This window comes from Podarcis raffonei, chromosome 8 (genome assembly GCF_027172205.1).
Source record: "Podarcis raffonei isolate rPodRaf1 chromosome 8, rPodRaf1.pri, whole genome shotgun sequence".
Lineage (NCBI taxonomy): Eukaryota > Metazoa > Chordata > Lepidosauria > Squamata > Lacertidae > Podarcis > Podarcis raffonei.
This window is the reverse complement of record NC_070609.1, coordinates 16,027,619-16,044,050: the sequence shown is the minus strand read 5'-3', so window position 1 is coordinate 16,044,050 and position 16,432 is coordinate 16,027,619. Positions and strand designations below refer to the sequence as shown.

The 16,432-nt window shown below is 47.1% G+C and overlaps 4 protein-coding genes across 7 annotated transcripts in view; 1 reads left to right on the top strand and 3 right to left on the bottom strand.

Moving 5' to 3' along the window:
- LOC128418415 (interferon-inducible GTPase 5-like) overlaps window positions 1-16,432 on the top strand; it is a 175,179-nt gene that overhangs the window by 26,377 nt on the left and 132,370 nt on the right. The gene's annotated exons all lie outside the window — the stretch shown is intronic.
- The window catches only part of LOC128418423 (interferon-inducible GTPase 5-like), a 133,923-nt gene that overhangs the window by 61,142 nt on the left and 56,349 nt on the right, over window positions 1-16,432 (bottom strand). The gene's annotated exons all lie outside the window — the stretch shown is intronic.
- LOC128418432 (interferon-inducible GTPase 5-like) lies at window positions 1,344-4,613 on the bottom strand. Its single transcript, XM_053398098.1, has 2 exons — window positions 4,414-4,613; window positions 1,344-3,182 (listed from the first exon to the last, which is right to left on the bottom strand). The coding sequence occupies exon 2, from the start codon at window positions 3,152-3,154 to the stop codon at window positions 1,922-1,924; it is 1,233 nt and encodes a 410-aa protein (XP_053254073.1). The 5' UTR covers window positions 3,155-3,182; window positions 4,414-4,613; the 3' UTR covers window positions 1,344-1,921.
- Window positions 7,330-12,139, bottom strand: LOC128418438 (interferon-inducible GTPase 5-like). Of its 2 annotated transcripts, none has more exons than XM_053398109.1 (2): window positions 12,002-12,139; window positions 7,330-8,926 (listed from the first exon to the last, which is right to left on the bottom strand). In XM_053398109.1, the coding sequence occupies exon 2, from the start codon at window positions 8,908-8,910 to the stop codon at window positions 7,753-7,755; it is 1,158 nt and encodes a 385-aa protein (XP_053254084.1). In that variant the 5' UTR covers window positions 8,911-8,926; window positions 12,002-12,139; the 3' UTR covers window positions 7,330-7,752. The 2 variants fall into 2 exon arrangements, with proteins under 2 accessions (XP_053254084.1, XP_053254083.1); XM_053398108.1 differs by having other exon boundaries at window positions 12,010-12,139.

The window sequence follows — 16,432 nt, the reverse complement described above, 5'->3', positions numbered from 1 at the left end:
GAGAATACATTAAAACATTTTTAAAAGCAGCAATAACAAAATAACAATAAAATATACTAAAGGCTACAAAACTATATAGTATATTTTTGCATGGATAAGCATGTCTCGCAGGATCCCACCCAAGACGATATCTGTGTTAGATCTTGTTTAATTTCAACTGCTTCAGATTTTGATATCTCCTCATTAAGATCAGTAACTTTTTGATCCAGGGCTGTAATTTTAAGATTCGCCTTTGCTAAATTATCCTTCAGACATTAATTCTGCATCACAATTAACTTAAGCGTATCAGCAATCGAACTCTCTGAAGCCATTTCTCTTCTCTTCTTTTCTCCATTCTTTATGCTTTGCTGCTGCAAATTTGCTCCATGTTGGAGGGGGAGACATCCATCGCTTTAACACTGACAGGTAGGATATAAGAAACATCTTACCTGGACAAAAATTGTCCAGGCAGTCTACTGATTAAGCATTGCTACAATAGGGCTGCCTTATGTCTGGGATTTGTCCGTTGGGAGTAGTGTCCAGGCAGAATTTTTGAAAATTGGTAAAAATGTCTGTGAAAAGATATGGAAAACCATGGCAACAGCGGCGTAGCGTGGGTTGTCAGCACCTGGGGCAAGGCAAGTAATTTGCGCCCCCTAACCCGGGGCAAGGCAAGTAATTTGCGCCCCCTAACCCTACAAATCTATGCCTATGAATGATGGTCCCTCTCTCTCTCTCTTTCTCATATTCCAATTGATTCCCATTTCCGCCGATCGATCCCCGAAGCTCTCACCCAGCGAAATTCGTGCGTAATTACGCTTCGCCATCCCTAATCCTGCTGCTTCCACCGGGAAATCATGACGGTGCGTTTCTCCTCTCCAAACTTTCCCCGGCCCTTTGCCGGCCGGCGCAGCCCTTTTGGCTACGAGCTCCCCTCCTTCTCTGCCCGCTTCCGACCCCACCTCCCCGTCCAGCCTCCCTACCTCCTGAAAAAAGGCGCCGGCGCTGAGCAGGACACCCCCGCGGCCATCGGAGAGAGGCGGGGCCGAGGGAGGCAAGCCAATGGGCGAGGCGAGGGTAGGTGGCCACGGGGGCGGGCGCTGCCGCAGTCCTCGGGTGGGCAAGGTAGGAGCAGGCGGAGGCTGGCCAGCCGCTCTGACAATAGGGGCGGGCCGAGGGCACGACGCGGCTGGGCCCTCTGGACTCGCGCCCCCCCCAGATGTTGCGCCCGGTGCGGCCGGCACCCTTGGCACCCCCCACGCTACGCCACTGCATGGCAAGCCATGTCAGAAGTGTTGGGGTTTTTTTTTGTGTGAATTTCCTTTAAAATAGCTCAAAAACCTCTTTCTGTGAAATGTCAAAAGTGTTGCTTTTTTGGGGTGAATTTCCTTAAAAATAGCTCAGAAACTTCTTTTGGTTTTGGGAGATTTTGCCAAAAAAACTCATCAACTTTGCCCTCCCCATCTCTATAACTTTGCCCCTCCCCCAATAAGCAAAAAGCTATATAACTTTTGTATCCAGGTTTCCACTTTTTGACATACACTGGTACCTTGAGTTAAGTACTTAATTCGTTCCAGAGGTCCATTCTTAACCTAAAATTGTTCTTAACCTGAAGCACCACTTTAGCTAATGGGGCCTCCTGCTGCTGCCGCGCCACCAGAGCACGATTTCTGTTCTCATCCTTAAAGAAAGTTCTTAACCCAAGGTACTATTTCTGGGTTTGCGGAGTCTGTAACCTGAAGCGTTTGTAACCCGAGGTACCACTGTATGGCAGTGCTACAAGTCCTGAGCTGAAGAGTAATAAAGGGAGCATGCTAGGATGCCATGTTGCAAGACTGGAAGTCGAACTTGTGAAGAAAGCAATTGGTTGATGCTGTGGTAGAAAGATGAGATAATGCATGTTGTACCTGGATGTCTCTTCCCAGGTAGATGTATTGGCTGTTTACTTGCGTTTCTTAGGCTCAGCAGCCTTTGCCAGAACTTTCTCTGCATCTTTCACAGCATTTTCCAGGAAATCCTTCAGCAAGTAGAATGTGGTAGCAAAAGAACTGCCCCCACCATAGAGAGACCCCAACACAGGTATGAAATCCAGAACCAGCTCTACCGCTGTGATTGTTCCCCATATTGCTGACCTCTTCAAGATATCCATGACAAATTCTGTCGTGATCTTACCGGTGCTTGGGGTATGTTCAATAACAGATTTCAACTCCTCAACGGGTTTCCCCACACGATTTGCTAGTATATTGAGGGAATCTTCATCCAAGCCAAAAACTTTGCAGATCTCCTTCATTGTCGAAACCAGAATACCAATGTCACAACCAAATGAGATCAATGGGCCAGAAAGCAATCCAACACCACAACTCACCAGGGCTTTTTTCCATATCAGCCGCTCCATTGCAGCCTTTTTCTTTGTTATGCTCTCTTTTGTTAAAATCGGAAGACACATAATTAAAACATCTCTCTTGATTTCATCCTGTTCCTGTTCAATGGTCTCTTGAAGCAGGGGGAAATCATACTTGCTCAAATCCCACCTTGATATTAGAAAGACCCTTGGAGAAGACACACCTAACGCCTTCAAATTATCATAGCTATCTTTCCGTACAGCGTCAAGAGTTTCCTTTTCAGACTGCATCATCTCATGGGTGTCCCCCACATCGATGCCTTTTGACCGCCTGTCATTATCTATATCGATATCCACTTTGCTACGCACATAGTAGAATTTCTTCTTATTTTTCTGGATCTCAAGAGCCAAGTTGGTGTCATCCTCAGTGAAGCATCCTGAGGAGACGATGATGAAAAAATCATAATTGTTGAAATTCACCTTTGTTAGGTATTCCTTTGCACTAAATTTAGCTGTTCCAATTCCTGGTAGATCCCAAATTTTGAAGTTGGAGAATGTGGGGTGTGAATATTCTTGTGGCACCATTGTTGTTTCTGTCACCCCCGTCTCAGCTGCACCCTCTCCACGATCTTTCATTCCTCGCAGGGCATTGACAAAAGATGATTTCCCAGCACCTGATCTTCCTGTGATGGCAATTGCCAATGTGATGTTATTTAATAAATTTGACTGCTGTTGAGCTTCAGCTGAAACAGCTTCAAATGTTTTTTTCTCCAAAGCAGACTTCACTTCAGCAAGGTCTTTTTTTAAGGTTTCTATTGTTATGGCAGGATCCATGGCAGTGATTCCTTGTGGCACAGTTTATCTGAGAAGGAGAAGAAAACTATAATAGTTAAATGATAGCTTTCAACACACTTTTATGGACATATTTACAACCTATGGTTTATGGGGGGGAAATCAATTTACATAGGACATATCTCTAAGACCAGTGGGTTGTTTGAGCAGCAGCCGGTAGTATTTCAATAAAGTGAAGAATTGTACCTGTTGTCAATCTCTCAGAAATCTATATGTGCATGCATTCACACATAATCCTTAAAACATGTTTATGTGAGATGTGGATCTTTTTTGAACTCAAATTGTTCATTCCTCTAGAGCAGGCATGGACAAACTTGGCCCTCCAGCTGTTTTGGGACTACAACTCCCATCATCCCTGACCACTAGTCCTGTTAGCCTTGAACCCTTGCCATGCAGTTTTTCTAATCAGAAGTGGTGCACAGATAGCATTTTTACACAACAGCAAGTGCTGGGACGCAGCCGTGTTCCTGCTGCTTTCTTGAAGGAACTGGGGGGGGGGGGTCTGCAGAGGGCTGTATTGAATTAACACGCAAAAGGGTGGCATTGGCTTCAGGGCAGTTACTTAAAACTCTTATGCTTTGCTTCTGCACTAAGGGGCAGCCCAGATGGTCTCTGCCTCTTCAGCACTCAGGGCATGGAGAATAGAAGTTGCTGTATTCCTCTGTTCTGTACCCCATTCCCCGCTCTGACAAAGAGGGTGGGGTAGGGTTGCCAGACGTTCCCAGTACAATATGCATGTGTGCTTGGGCCCAGGGTCTTTTGCCTCACCATCCTCACGACTGACTCCCTGTTGCTACTCAGCTTCAAAGAAAAAAACAGACAAAACAAGTGTCCCTGGGTTCATTGGGGAAAAAACCTGGTGACCATAGGGTGAACTGCATTGCAATGCTAATAAATGTCTTTTATTAAACTTGTCGGGGGGAGGGGACTAGTAGCACGAGCTCTACTTGCTCCCTGGTGATGGCATGTTATTTATTGCCTTTGCTGCGGGAAGAAGGGCAGCCTTCTCCAACATCATTGTTAATAATATTGTTGTTGTTTATAATATGATATGATATATGATATCACAGTAGCTATAATGTAATGGTTAATATAATAATAAAAAGGTAAAAAATAACAATAAAAAGGGAAAAGGTAGACGACGACAACAACAATTGTATCTGTCACCCACCAAACAAGAAGCTTAGAGTCTCCTTTAACGCAAACAAGCTCAAAAAGAAACGCAAAGTTCAACTCCTTACCTGCTGCCGAACCGATTTTTTGCAGCCAAGCTCAGTCCTCTTCTCGGAGGTTTTGCTTCGAGGTTTCTCGTGCTTTTCTCCGTCCTGCTCTCTCCCTCTGTCTCCCTTTTATACCCTCTCTCCCTCCTGACCTTCACACTACTAAAAGCAAAAAGGAAAGCGAAGGTAGCCAGCGAGGATGAAATAAGATCGCAACAAACAGCCGAAGCCGCATTCCTGGCCAAGCAGCCCGTTTTCCAGCGGGGATGCTGCCTTTTTTGGGAAGTCCCAAAGGATCACCTGTGGAAGCATCCCATGGAAGTAATCTTTTACCTGTGCTGTTGTTGCCTCTGGGCCAGTCTCAAAAGCACCTGAGTTGTCGGCACTTCTTACTACAGCTGTGTGGAATATTTGCAAAGTACCGTAGAAATTTCCTTTTTTAAAAAAAAAACCAATTAATCAGGTCCATTCATTTCAGTTGGTGTGCTCTGAGCATGAGTATATTGGATAAAATCCTTAGGCTGGGGTGTAAATGGCAAGCTGGGGGAGCAGAGCAGTGCTATGAGAGGAGAATTCAGCTGATCAGGGCAGTGGCGTCCCTGGTTGCACAACCAGACCCGCATCTGCAGTACATCAGATGCGCACTGGGCACAGACTTATTAATATAAGAATGCAATGACAACAAGGTTCTGCCTCATGTCTGAAGTATGTCAAGTTCTTTCTTCCCACCCTCTCTCTGCATAGACCTCTCCTGTTATTTGCATTAAAAAGATTGGGGGGGGTTGGCAGTGAAAGGATTTCATTAGCATGTGCAGAGATACTTTGTTCTGCTTAGGGAGCCCCTTCAGCACTAACTTGTCTACTGAGGGCCTCCTGCACATCATTGATCACGTGACCCATTTGCATTGCAGAAAATGCTGAGAATGGAAAAGCACCATAAGGGATGTTATATTGGTTCACATGCTCAGACCTGTCAGGTTTCACTGTCAAGTTCCATGAACTGGGAATGTCCATAAACTCACAGATGGGCTGTGCCTTGTTGTAGCTGTGCACTGAAGATCAACAGTGATCACTGGTTTTGATCTTGGAATGACATACAGTGGTACCTCAGGTTACATACCCTTCAGGTTACAGACTCCGCTAACCCAGAAATAGTGCTTCAGGTTAAGAACTTTGCTTCAGGATGAGAACAGAAATTGCGCGGCAGCAGCAGGAGGCCCCATTAGTTTAATTGGTGCTTTAGGTTAAGAACAGCTTCAGGTTAAGAATGGACCTCCAGAACGAATTAAGTACTTAACCCGAGGTACCACTGTACATACTTCTGAAGGGAGACCCCGAACAGTGACTGAAAACCCCTATGCAGTTTAAAATCACCAAGGTACTTTGAGCTTATCTCCGACAAAAGCCTAATAAACAGGTACAGGCACATATTTCTAACTAAATGCTCGGCAGGTGATGATTTGCAACTTTTTATCCTGCATAACCTTGAAAGGGGAAAGTAGCTTTGGGTTTTTAATATCTTGGAGCAGAAATTAGATACTGTTTACAAGTTCCCCTCTCCCCCTCCCCTGCCCAACACACAGCTCTGCTCAAACAGGTGATTTCTGAGAAAACGAAAGTTAGTGGGGTTGCTGTAGGTCCTCCTCCTTCTTGCAAATCCTTTCTTGGACTGTGCTGGGTCCTGATTGGGTTTCTGAATTCTTACCGCAGTACCATGTGTCAAAAGATTTCAGATTAAAATAGCCACTGCTGGCACTCAGAGCGTGGGACAAGAAATCCCCCCTGCAGACACTTCTCATTTGGCTTTGCAGATGCAGTTGCTACCTGCCTGCCCGATTGCAAGTAAACGGAGTCGGGGTGTATGTGTGGAAAGAGCTCCAGCTCCCAAAGCTGACCATGTGAAAGCAGCATTGATTATAACACAAACATCCTGGCAGTGGCAAGGAAAATATTTTAACCAATTAGTTTATTTCATAAAAGCTTATACACCACTTGATTCTAATAAAACCTCAAAACGGTTTGCAAAAAGATAAAACAATAAAATCACGGGGGGGAATTACAGCCGTGCTTTAAGATATGCAAGAGTTAAAATACTAAAACAGATTAAAATTACCTCAACTTTCTATTTAACAAATGCACTTGTGGAGGCTCCTGTCTAGCTGAATGCCCTCCTTAAGTTTGAGTGTGTATGAGGGAAAGAACATTGTGAAATAGATGTTGCATGGGACTTGTGATACAGAGCTAACTCCTGTTCCTAAAGTAAAAAGTAAATGTAGCAGAACTAGAGAGAGAGAGAGAGAGAGAGAGAGAGAGAGAGAGAGAGAGAGGAGAGGAGAGAAAGTGAATGCTACAGCCTGCATAAATTACAGCTTGATATCATCCTTGCAAGCAGGTTCACATAGGACACTAGTGGGTTGGTTTTTTTAGTCTGCCATCAGATACAGAAAAATTCATTTGGGGACTGAAAGAATTAGAAATATAGTAAAAAGTCCATTTGTCCCAAAGTCTCCTTTTGGTATTGGTCTTAATTCTTATACATTGGGTAAAGGTTAAGTTAAGGGACCCCTGAGCATTAAGTCCAGTCACAGACAACTCTGGGGTTGCGCTGCTCATCTCGCTTTACTGGCTGAGGGAGCCAGCGTACAGCCTCCGGGTCATGTGGCCAGCATGACTAAGCCACTTCTGGCAAACCAGAGCAGCGCACAGAAACTCTGTTTACCTTCCCGCCGGAGCGGTAACTATTTATTTACTTGCACTTTGATGTGCTTTCGAACTGCTAGGTTGGCAGGAGCAGGGACCGAACAACGGGAGCTCACCCCGTTGCAGGGATTCGAACTGCCGACCTTGTGATCGTCAGGCCCTAGGCTCTGTGGTTTAGACCACAGCACCACCCATGCCCCATCACATACATTGGGTAGAGATACTAATTTAATTATGCTTGCATTCAGATTATTTCACTTAGGTTTTTTTATGAGAAGCTTAATGTTTATGGAATTTTTAAAATAAAAAACCTGATCATCTGATTATTATTTTTTAATGTCTTTTGGTGGTGGTGGTTGTTTTTTTTAAAAAAACCACACTGCCTCTTCATGATTAGCAAATCCAGAATAACTCATGCCAATTTGCTCTATTATCATTCATGATACGGATGGGAGAATTGATCTTTTCTTAGTGCAGACTTTGAATCATCTGGGTTCAATTTTAAAGCTTGGGACACACACAAGCCTTTTTACATTCCCAGACTTTGCGCTCGCCATGTCTTCTGGGAGCTTGTTTTATAAAACACACAAATGGAAACATGTATATTTCGCCAGATTCTATATATCAAGCACTTAGTCAACATAGCACATCTGCTTGCTGCTAAATGGACTTTCCCCCCTCTGTCTCAAGAGCTTTGGCCAGAACCCTCTGGGTGTCGTCAGCAGCACCCGATATGCATTTCTGCAGCATGAAGTAGGTGCGAAGAAGCGAAATCCCAACAGACAGAAGGCAGCCAAAGATGGGGAAATGCTCCCAGTGGTGATATTCATAAGCCATCACTGAGAGTCCCACCAAGTCAGGCAGCACCCATAAAATGGCAGAGAAGATTCCCAGGGACTGCATTGCTGCTTTAAGGGCTGTGCTTGTCTTTCCAACACACTGGGCCAGAGCTGCAAGGGATGGATTGTCCAGGCCAAAGTCCAGGAAGCACCAGGAACGGAACTTACTAAACAGAAATATGGGGAGAAGGAAGGGAACTGGGCTTCCAAGAGTGACCAGCAAAACAAGCCTTTTGGTCCAAATCTTCTCCTTCACAGTGATTTTCTTTTTCTCTAACATAGGCAGGCAGATGCTAGGGAAGCGGCGCAGAAAGGCTTGCCTCTTCAGCCGCAAGAGATCGTTCTTCAGTGTTTCCTCCAGGAAGGGGAAGTCAAAGCAGTCGGCTTCCCAGTTGGAGACGATGAAGACTTGTGGGTCCCTCACTCCTTCTTTTACCAAGCACTCTTTGCAGTCCTCCTGGATGTGCAAGAGGACCTTCTTCTCATTGTAGTCAGATGGCCGTTGCCTCTTGGCGGCCGACAGGTCCAGGTCTGCTTTGGTGCGCAGAAAGTAGAAGCTCTTGCCCATATCTTGGATCTCACGGACCAGGTCAGAATGGGTGGAGCGGAAGCGCTGGGAGCCGACGATGACAAAGAAATCAAAGTGATTCAAATCGACCTTCTTCTCAAATTTGTCCTCTCCAAAGGTTGGCGTTCCCCTTCCGGGGTGGTCCCAAAGGATCACTTGCGGGAGTGTCGGGTGTGGGTAATCCTTGACTTGCACAGTCGTCATCTGTATGCCAGTCGCAGCGGCACGTGGGTCATTGGCACGAAGACCCAGCATGGCATTGATGAAGGAGGACTTCCCGGAGCCGGGCTCTCCTACTACGGCAATGTGGAGTGGAGTGCTGTTGAAAAAGTGCAGTGGTTTTGCCAGCACGTGCGACACAGCGCCTGCTAATTGGCCCTGAGAAATGGCTACCTCAAAGTCTTCCACCATTGTGGATCTTGGTGCGCTGCAGAGAAAGGAAGCAGGAAAATGTTAAGCGACCGGCCTAACTAGAAGCATTCATTTATTTAACAAGAGTGGCATGCCCTCTGTAAAATTTCTAGCGTCTGCAATATTATTATCATTTGCCAAGCAACAAAGCTTTATAGGTAGAAGATATGAAGTTCATGGGACGTCAGGAGCTGGAGTTGGTGTGCAATAAAACACCCGTTGTCAGCGATGTTAACTCTTTACTCAAAGAAAACCAAACAGCGCAGGCTGAGTGAACACAAGTCTTCGCAGTATCTCTTGCCCCAATGAAGCGTTAGCAAGAACTGTAGGTCCCCACATCCCCCGCTCTCTAAGGCTCCTTCTTCCCCAGCAACCTGAATTTCTTTCGTCTTGTCTCTCATTGCTCTGCCCTCTTCATTCCTCTTCATGTTCTGGGACACCAGGGGGACGGAAACAGGTTGCACCACAAGGGGGAGATTCCCTGTCTCTACTCTGCCTCTTGACCCCCCTCCACTTCTGCCTCTGATTCTGGACCGCTCTCTGCCACAGACTCTTCCTGCTCACTAAACCCTGTTGCCTCTTCAGCTTCCAACATCTCCTCCTCCTCCCAGTCTGCTCTCTCTTCTCCCTCTGACCACTCATCTCCATCCCACCCCCAATCTCCTGGCTCTGAGATTCTACCCCTGGGGGTTCCTTTGGAGGTTCCCCAACTGGTGCCTTCCACCAATCCTCTGCTTCCAGCCAGCCCAGGACACAGGAGCAGAGCCCAAGAGCCCTGAATTTAGAGAGGGACATGAGGAAGGGGACTCTCAGCATTTTAAGTAACTGCACTTCCTGATTTGTTTTTATTTTTTTTAGGTTGGGGAGGGAGGCTGTGCCCATTACATTGATGATTAAACCTTAAGTGTTTTTAGAAAGATACAACAAAGAGTTATCAGTCTGAAGGTGCAGTAGAGGAGGGTCTGGTCAAAAAGATGAAGGGGCTGGGGCAGTTTTATTTAAGTATGTTTTAAGAGCGCATCCTACCTTTAGACACTTTATGTAAATTCTGCCCCTGCTTGTCATTGAAGTCAGAGGTTTTCTACCTTTTTGAGTCCACGGCTCCTTTGACCAAGCACCTTCTTTCTGCGGCACCCCTGTGGGGCTCAGGAGCCCAGCTATGTCACCCCTTGCCTGCAGAGCTGGCAGCCTCTCACCCTTTTTCAAACAACCCCCGTCCTTGTTAAGTCTTCCCTCAGCCTCCTCTCCCCTCTCCTTGGGAGTCCTCTGGGCAGCTGCTGATGCAGCCCCTGGTCTCTGATCTACTGTCCCTGCCTCTCCACAGGGACCTGGGACTTGTCTGTCCATTCCCAACAGCAAGGGCTGGTGGTCTGGCTGGCCTGGCTCCCTCGCCCACTTGCCTGCTTACTCTGAGGCTCCATTTCAATTCCTGGAAACCAGCACCCCCTGGCCAGCCCCAGAGGCATCATTCACCTGGGGATCTTGTAGCCTGGGCTACTGCAAGAAATAGCTGTGCAAGCCTTTGGAAGAGCTAGGGAAGGAAGAGGGAAGCAGGCCAGTGTTGCCCACGGCACCCCGACCATCATTCAAGGCTCTCCAGGGTGCCACAGCACACTGGTTGAAAACCACTGATTTAAGTAATTAATAACCACATGTGCCTAATGTGTCTGTATCCCCCCCTCTCCCCCCCTCCCCCAATGTGCACATTACCAGCTTTCCAAAGGAATGGTTTCTGTTCTCAGATTCGGGAAAATCTCCCCCCTCCTTCTCCCCAACCTGTGGAAGGACCAGACACAAATTCCTTGCCTCCTGATCCCTCAGCAAACCTTCCCCCCTCCCTTCTCTCTCTCCCCTCCGAAGAAGTCACCTGGAAGGCTGCTGAGATTTTGTGTTGGTGTTGCTGAGAGAGGAAAGTGAGGGGGTAAAAAACCCTCTAAACAAACGGGGGGGGGGGCCGAAGTGCAGAGCAGGGTCCGGCTTGTAAAGATGGCCCAAAACTGGTCTTTTCTGACCCCCGCTCCCTAACATCTTCCCTTCAGGGAGGGAGAGAGTGGGATGGGAGTTCTTTTCCTTCTGATCCTGGCATCCAAGGTGAGGGAAGAGTCAGGAAACGAGCGGGAGGGGCTAATGAACGAGGTCTCCCTCTCCCTCTCCCCCTCCCTCCCTGTTCCAGGTGTGTGTTGGGTAAGCAGGTGAAGAGCAGCCTCGAAGGGAGGGCTGTGTGCACCAGTGGAGAGATCTGGGATCGCCAGGTTGGGGGGGGCAAGGGAGGTGGGCTGTGGACTGTGTGTGTGTGTGTGTGTGTGTGTGTGTGTGAGAGAGAGAGAGAGAGAGAGAGAGAGAGAGAGAGAGAGAGAGCGCTCTGAAACCAGAAAGTTATCCTTGTGGAACAAATCAGTACGATATGGTTTGTATGTCTGTTTATTGTTTTACAACTGAATTACATTTAAAAAAACTGTCAAGTCACATCAAAATGTCATTTTCTTTGCTGAAACATTTTATTAAGAAATAATAAATTTAATACTGGATTTTCTTTGAAGGATTCATTACAAGGGGAAGTGCGTGAGGAATTGAATAGGTGGAGGAGAGAGGGAAAGAAGAGCTACTTTTTCCGTGGCTAGGGGGGGGGGCGCAATCTGGACGGTTCTGCCAGGGGCGCCAGATCACCTAGCTAAGGCTCTGCCTGCTTCCAAAGAGTTTTCCTCTCCACTCTGCGAAACCCCCAAAAGGGAAAGAGGCAGGAGGCGAGAGGAGCAGGAGGGCAGCCTTGTAGCAGCTGTAGAGGGAGATGCTGAATGAACACGCGTCACCGCTCGAAAGAGAGACCCGCGTTGATTTCAGAGCAGTTACTTACAACTCTTAGAGTAGCACCAGCTCTGCTTGCTCCCTGGTGATGGCATGTTATTTATTCCCTTTGCAGCGGGGAAGAAGGGCAGCCTTCTCCAACATCATTATTCATATGAGTAAAAATAAACGATTCTGCCCCCCCCCCCCGCCTAGCTATGAGCTCAGAGTCTCCTTTAACGAAAACACGCTCAGGGAAAGAAAAAAAAGACACGGAAATCATCAGAGCCCCAGGAGAAATGCTCACCTCCTTACCTGCTGCCAGTCCGGTTTTTTTGCAGTAAAGCTCAGTTCCCTCTTCGGAGGCTTTGCTTCCTGATCTCTTAGCCTTTTCTCCGTCCAACTGTCTTTCTCTCTCTCGCATTTATTCCCTCTCCCGCCGGATCGCCGCACTACTAAAAGCAAAGAAGAAATCGAAAGTACGAGCGAGGACGAGATTGCAACGCATAGCAAGAGCCGAATTCCCCGCTAGAGGGAGCTCCAAACAGCCTGATTGACAGCAGTGCAGCTGCCTTTCCTGGGAAGGTCCCCAAGGCTCACTCGTGAAATTTGAAGCATCCGAGATGGTTAATCCTTTACCTTTGCGGTAGTTGCCTCTGTGCCAGTCTCAGCAGCTCCCGCGTTTTCTGCACTTAAGCCCCACATGGCACTGATTTCAGGGGGATGATCTAGATGACCCTTGGGTTCCCTTCCAGATCTGCAATTCTACGATCCTAGATCCTAGTGGCGCGAAATGTTTTGGCACCTGCAAAAAAGAAAACAGGACGGGTCCTATCGCCTGTCTCAACTGCTTTGAGGTTTATTGCAATTAAGCAGGACATAAATGCTGAGAAATAAACAGTGTTGTTCCACAATCCTTCCTTCATAGCGTGGATGCCTGCAGCTCATGATCTCGTTGATGTAACAGTGGCAACATTTGTACCATGATGTATTTATTGCTTAAAAAACCCATTACAACAAAGGTGGTATCTAACATTGATGGTAACAAAGCTTTGTGTACTCTCTGGCCCCTATCTGGCACCGGGCATTGCTCCCTTCAAGGGTTTCTCCAGCCTCATGCAGAGTGACTTGCTTTTCCTTCCCCCAGCTTGTCCTCCATCTTCCTGCAGCCTTGGGAGCTGGAGCTCTTTGCCACCCCCACCCTCCGACTCCCTCTCAGTGCAGACCAGGCAGGCAGGTAGAAGCTGCATCTGCAAAGCCATCAGAGAAGCATCTACAGCAGGAATTTCTTGTCCCACGCTCTCAGTGCCAGCAGTGGCAATTTTAATCTGAAATCTTTTGACACACTGTACTGAGTTCAGAAATGGCTGGCGCTAAATAACTTCCCTATGGCAGAATGCCCCTATCACTATGGGTCTTTCGGACTCTGGGATATGATCAAAAAATAATAAATCGGTGCAATCATGTACTGCTCAGCAACAGAGCATTTATAATAAATTATATTATCAGCTCTGTTGCTGATTATTTATTTATCCTGCTTAATCTTAGAAAGGGGAAGAGAGCTGCAGCTTTTTGTTATCTTGGAGCAGAAATTACATCCTGTTTCCAAGTTTTCCTCTCCCCCACCCTTGACCAGCACACAGCTCTGCTCAAGTAGGTGATTTCTGAGAAAAGGAGACCTAAATGAGTTCGCCCTAGTTCCTCCTCCTTGTAAATAATTTCTTGGACTGTGCTGGGTCATGACAGAGAGCAAAAGGAAGCAGAAATTTCTCCAGCCTGAAAGCAGAGGAGGAGAATGCAAAGGAAGTTTTCCCCAACAGTCCAAAGAACGAATTTGTTTGGAGTCTTTGTATCATGTCATCCCATTTCTCCAGAGTTTTGATGCAGTGTGATCTCCACATGGCTGGCTCCAAAGGGCAGAAAAACTGAAGAAACCCCACAGGGATATGGGATGGTGTGGGGTAAAAGCAGGAGCCCTATGCCTAGGATACCACAGTTATGGCTTTCCCCAAAGAATTCTAGGAATGGTAGTTAGTTAAAGGTGCTGAGAGTTGTTAAAGGTAAAGGTAAAGGTACCCCTGCCCGTACGGGCCAGTCTTGACAGACTCTAGGGTTGTGCGCCCATCTCACTTAAGAGGCCGGGGGCCAGCACTGTCCGGAGACACTTCCGGGTCATGTGGCCAGCGTGACAAAGCTGCATCTGGCGAGCCAGCGCAGCACATGGAAACGCCGTTTACCTTCCCGCCAGTAAGCGGTCCCTATTTGTCTACTTGCACCCGGAGGTGCTTTCGAACTGCTAGGTTGGCAGGCGCTGGGACTGAGCAACGGGAGTGCACCCCGCTGCGGGGATTCGAACCGCCGACCTTTCGATCGGCAAGCCCTAGGCGCTGAGGCTTTTACCCACAGCGCCACCTGCGTCCGCTGAGAGTTGTATTCCCTTCACAGAAGTACAATTCTCAAAAGTGATTCAGCAGCCTCTTTAATCAGAAGTGCCTGGGCACCATTTTGGCGTGCAGAGCTGAGCCGCGATGGGTGAAAGAGGGAGAGGAGCTGGGGAGCACGAGAATGACTTGCGCACAGTTATAGGACCAGCTCCCAGGGGCCGAGATATGGAAAAATTGGAGGGGGGCTGCTCCCCACAAGGTGATGGGCATTGCCACTCAAATGGGGTGCGTGCACCACATCTTGTGATCTATGAGGTGAAACAAGGCTTATCTGCCTCCCCCCATATTTTAAGTTGGCACCCCAGCACACAGTCCTGTTACCTCTGCTGCTTGGCTCTCTCTCCATCCTCAAGCCCAGCAGGAATCGTGTTCCTGCTACTTTCCTGCAAGGGCAAGGGCAATGCCCATCAACTTTTTTGGGAGGGGAGCCCCTCAAATATATTTGCAGGGAAAACACATATAGACTCCTAAATCTGTTGTTAAAGTGGTTATCAGAGGCTGTCACAGGGGAAGGGGCCTGCCCTGAAGCATGCTGGGCAAGTGTAAACCCCATGAGACCCCGAGGTGTGCCCCCCCAGCATTTTCTCCCTAGGGGAGGGGGGATACGAGCAGCTCCTCCTATTCAGCAATAGGCCACTGCAGAGACATTAGCTCTCTCCCAGTGTTTTGCATTGCTTGCTTTTACGAATGTAATAGAGCATCAAACTCTGCTCTCAGCATGGCAACCCCAAATTTCCAGAGCTTGTTTCTGTGAGCTCATTACTGAGGTAGACACCATGTTTCCTTCCCTCTTGTCCGGCTGTATACTGGAGCTGCCTTCTTCCACCGCTCCAGGAGATTCAGGTTTGAGAGACTCCCTTGCATGGCAGCCAACTCCTAAGGGCTGTTTCATAGATGTTGGAAGGCGCCCAGGCTGGTTGGTGCAACCCAGTCAGATGGGTGGGGTACAAATAATAATTTTTTTGTCGTTGTTGCTTTGAGTCATTTTGGATGCTCTTTGGTGTTGTTGTTAATTGAATTTATATACTGCCCTATACTTGGGGGTCTCAGGGCGTTTCACAGAATAAAATCAAGATAGAAAACCAGAAGATACCAAATAAAAACAAACAGAACAATACCCCCCCAAAAAAAACACATTTTAAAAGGGCATAGGATGTACCATATTTTTCGCTCTATAAGACGCATCAGACCACAAGACGCATCTAATTTTTGGAGGAGGAAAACAAGAAAAAAAATTCTGAATCTCAGAAGCCAGAACAGCAAGAGGGATCGCTGTGTAGTGGCTTCTGGGATAGCTGCGCAGCCTGCATTCGCTCCATAAGATGCACACACATTTCCCCTTACTTTTTAGGAGGGAAAAAGTGAGTCTTATAGAGCAAAAAATACGGTACATCGGATCCGCCAAAGGCCTGGTTGGAAAGAAATGATTTTGCCTAGTGCCTATAGGTGTATAATGAAGGCGCCAGGCAAACTTCTCTGGGAAGAGCATTCCACAGACGGGCAGCCACTGCAGAAAAGGCCTGTTCTTGTGTTGCCACTCTCTGGACCTCTCGAGAAGGAGGCACACGAAGGAGGGTCTCAGAAGATGATCTCATGGTCCAGGTAGGTTCATATGTTGTTGTGATTACAAATATATAAATTGTTTTTAAAGATGGAATAGTGAGTGAGATGGGTTGGCTGGCCTGATCTGGTGTGATCTAGGATTGCCTCAACATAATCTGACCCAATCCTATGTTGATACAAATTGGCCCAGTCCAATTGATTAATTGGATTGGGCTGGATCTGATGCACAGCCCAAGTGAAATGTGTTCTTAAATAAACTGAAATTTTTCTAGCAACACTTAGCTCTAGAGCCTCTGCTGCCATATTGTCCCAAGTCTCTTTCTCAGTTGCCATAATTCTCCTCATGAAGTTCCATTTTCAGCGCCACAGAAGCTTCAACATGGAACATAAGTCCCTTGCACTTCACTCTCAGCTGTTCAGAAAGCCAAAGCAGTGTTGTAAATCAGATGGTGTTGGGCAGAGTCTGAGAAGCTTGTGCTCAGACCCACCCATGAAAATATCAAATAAGTATGGAGGAAAGTAAACCCACTTAACTTCCTCCACAAAGATCCCCTGGATTTAGGTAGGCTCAATCCAATTTGTAGGGTCTCCTATGCCTGCAAATTTCACCCACTTTGGCCAAAAGGGGATTATTTGATTCCTCATTATAATGAATGGGGACACAGAGCTTTATTTGGTTAGAGTTGTCTGGAACCCAAAACGCAGATATAAGTAGAGAGAGTACAGAGTAA

Bases quoted from the DNA above. Each gene is read 5' to 3' on its own strand.
- LOC128418432 (XM_053398098.1), bottom strand. From the start codon at position 3,154: ATGGATCCTGCCATAACAATAGAAACCTTAAAAAAAGACCTTGCTGAA.
- LOC128418438 (XM_053398109.1), bottom strand. From the start codon at position 8,910: ATGGTGGAAGACTTTGAGGTAGCCATTTCTCAGGGCCAATTAGCAGGC.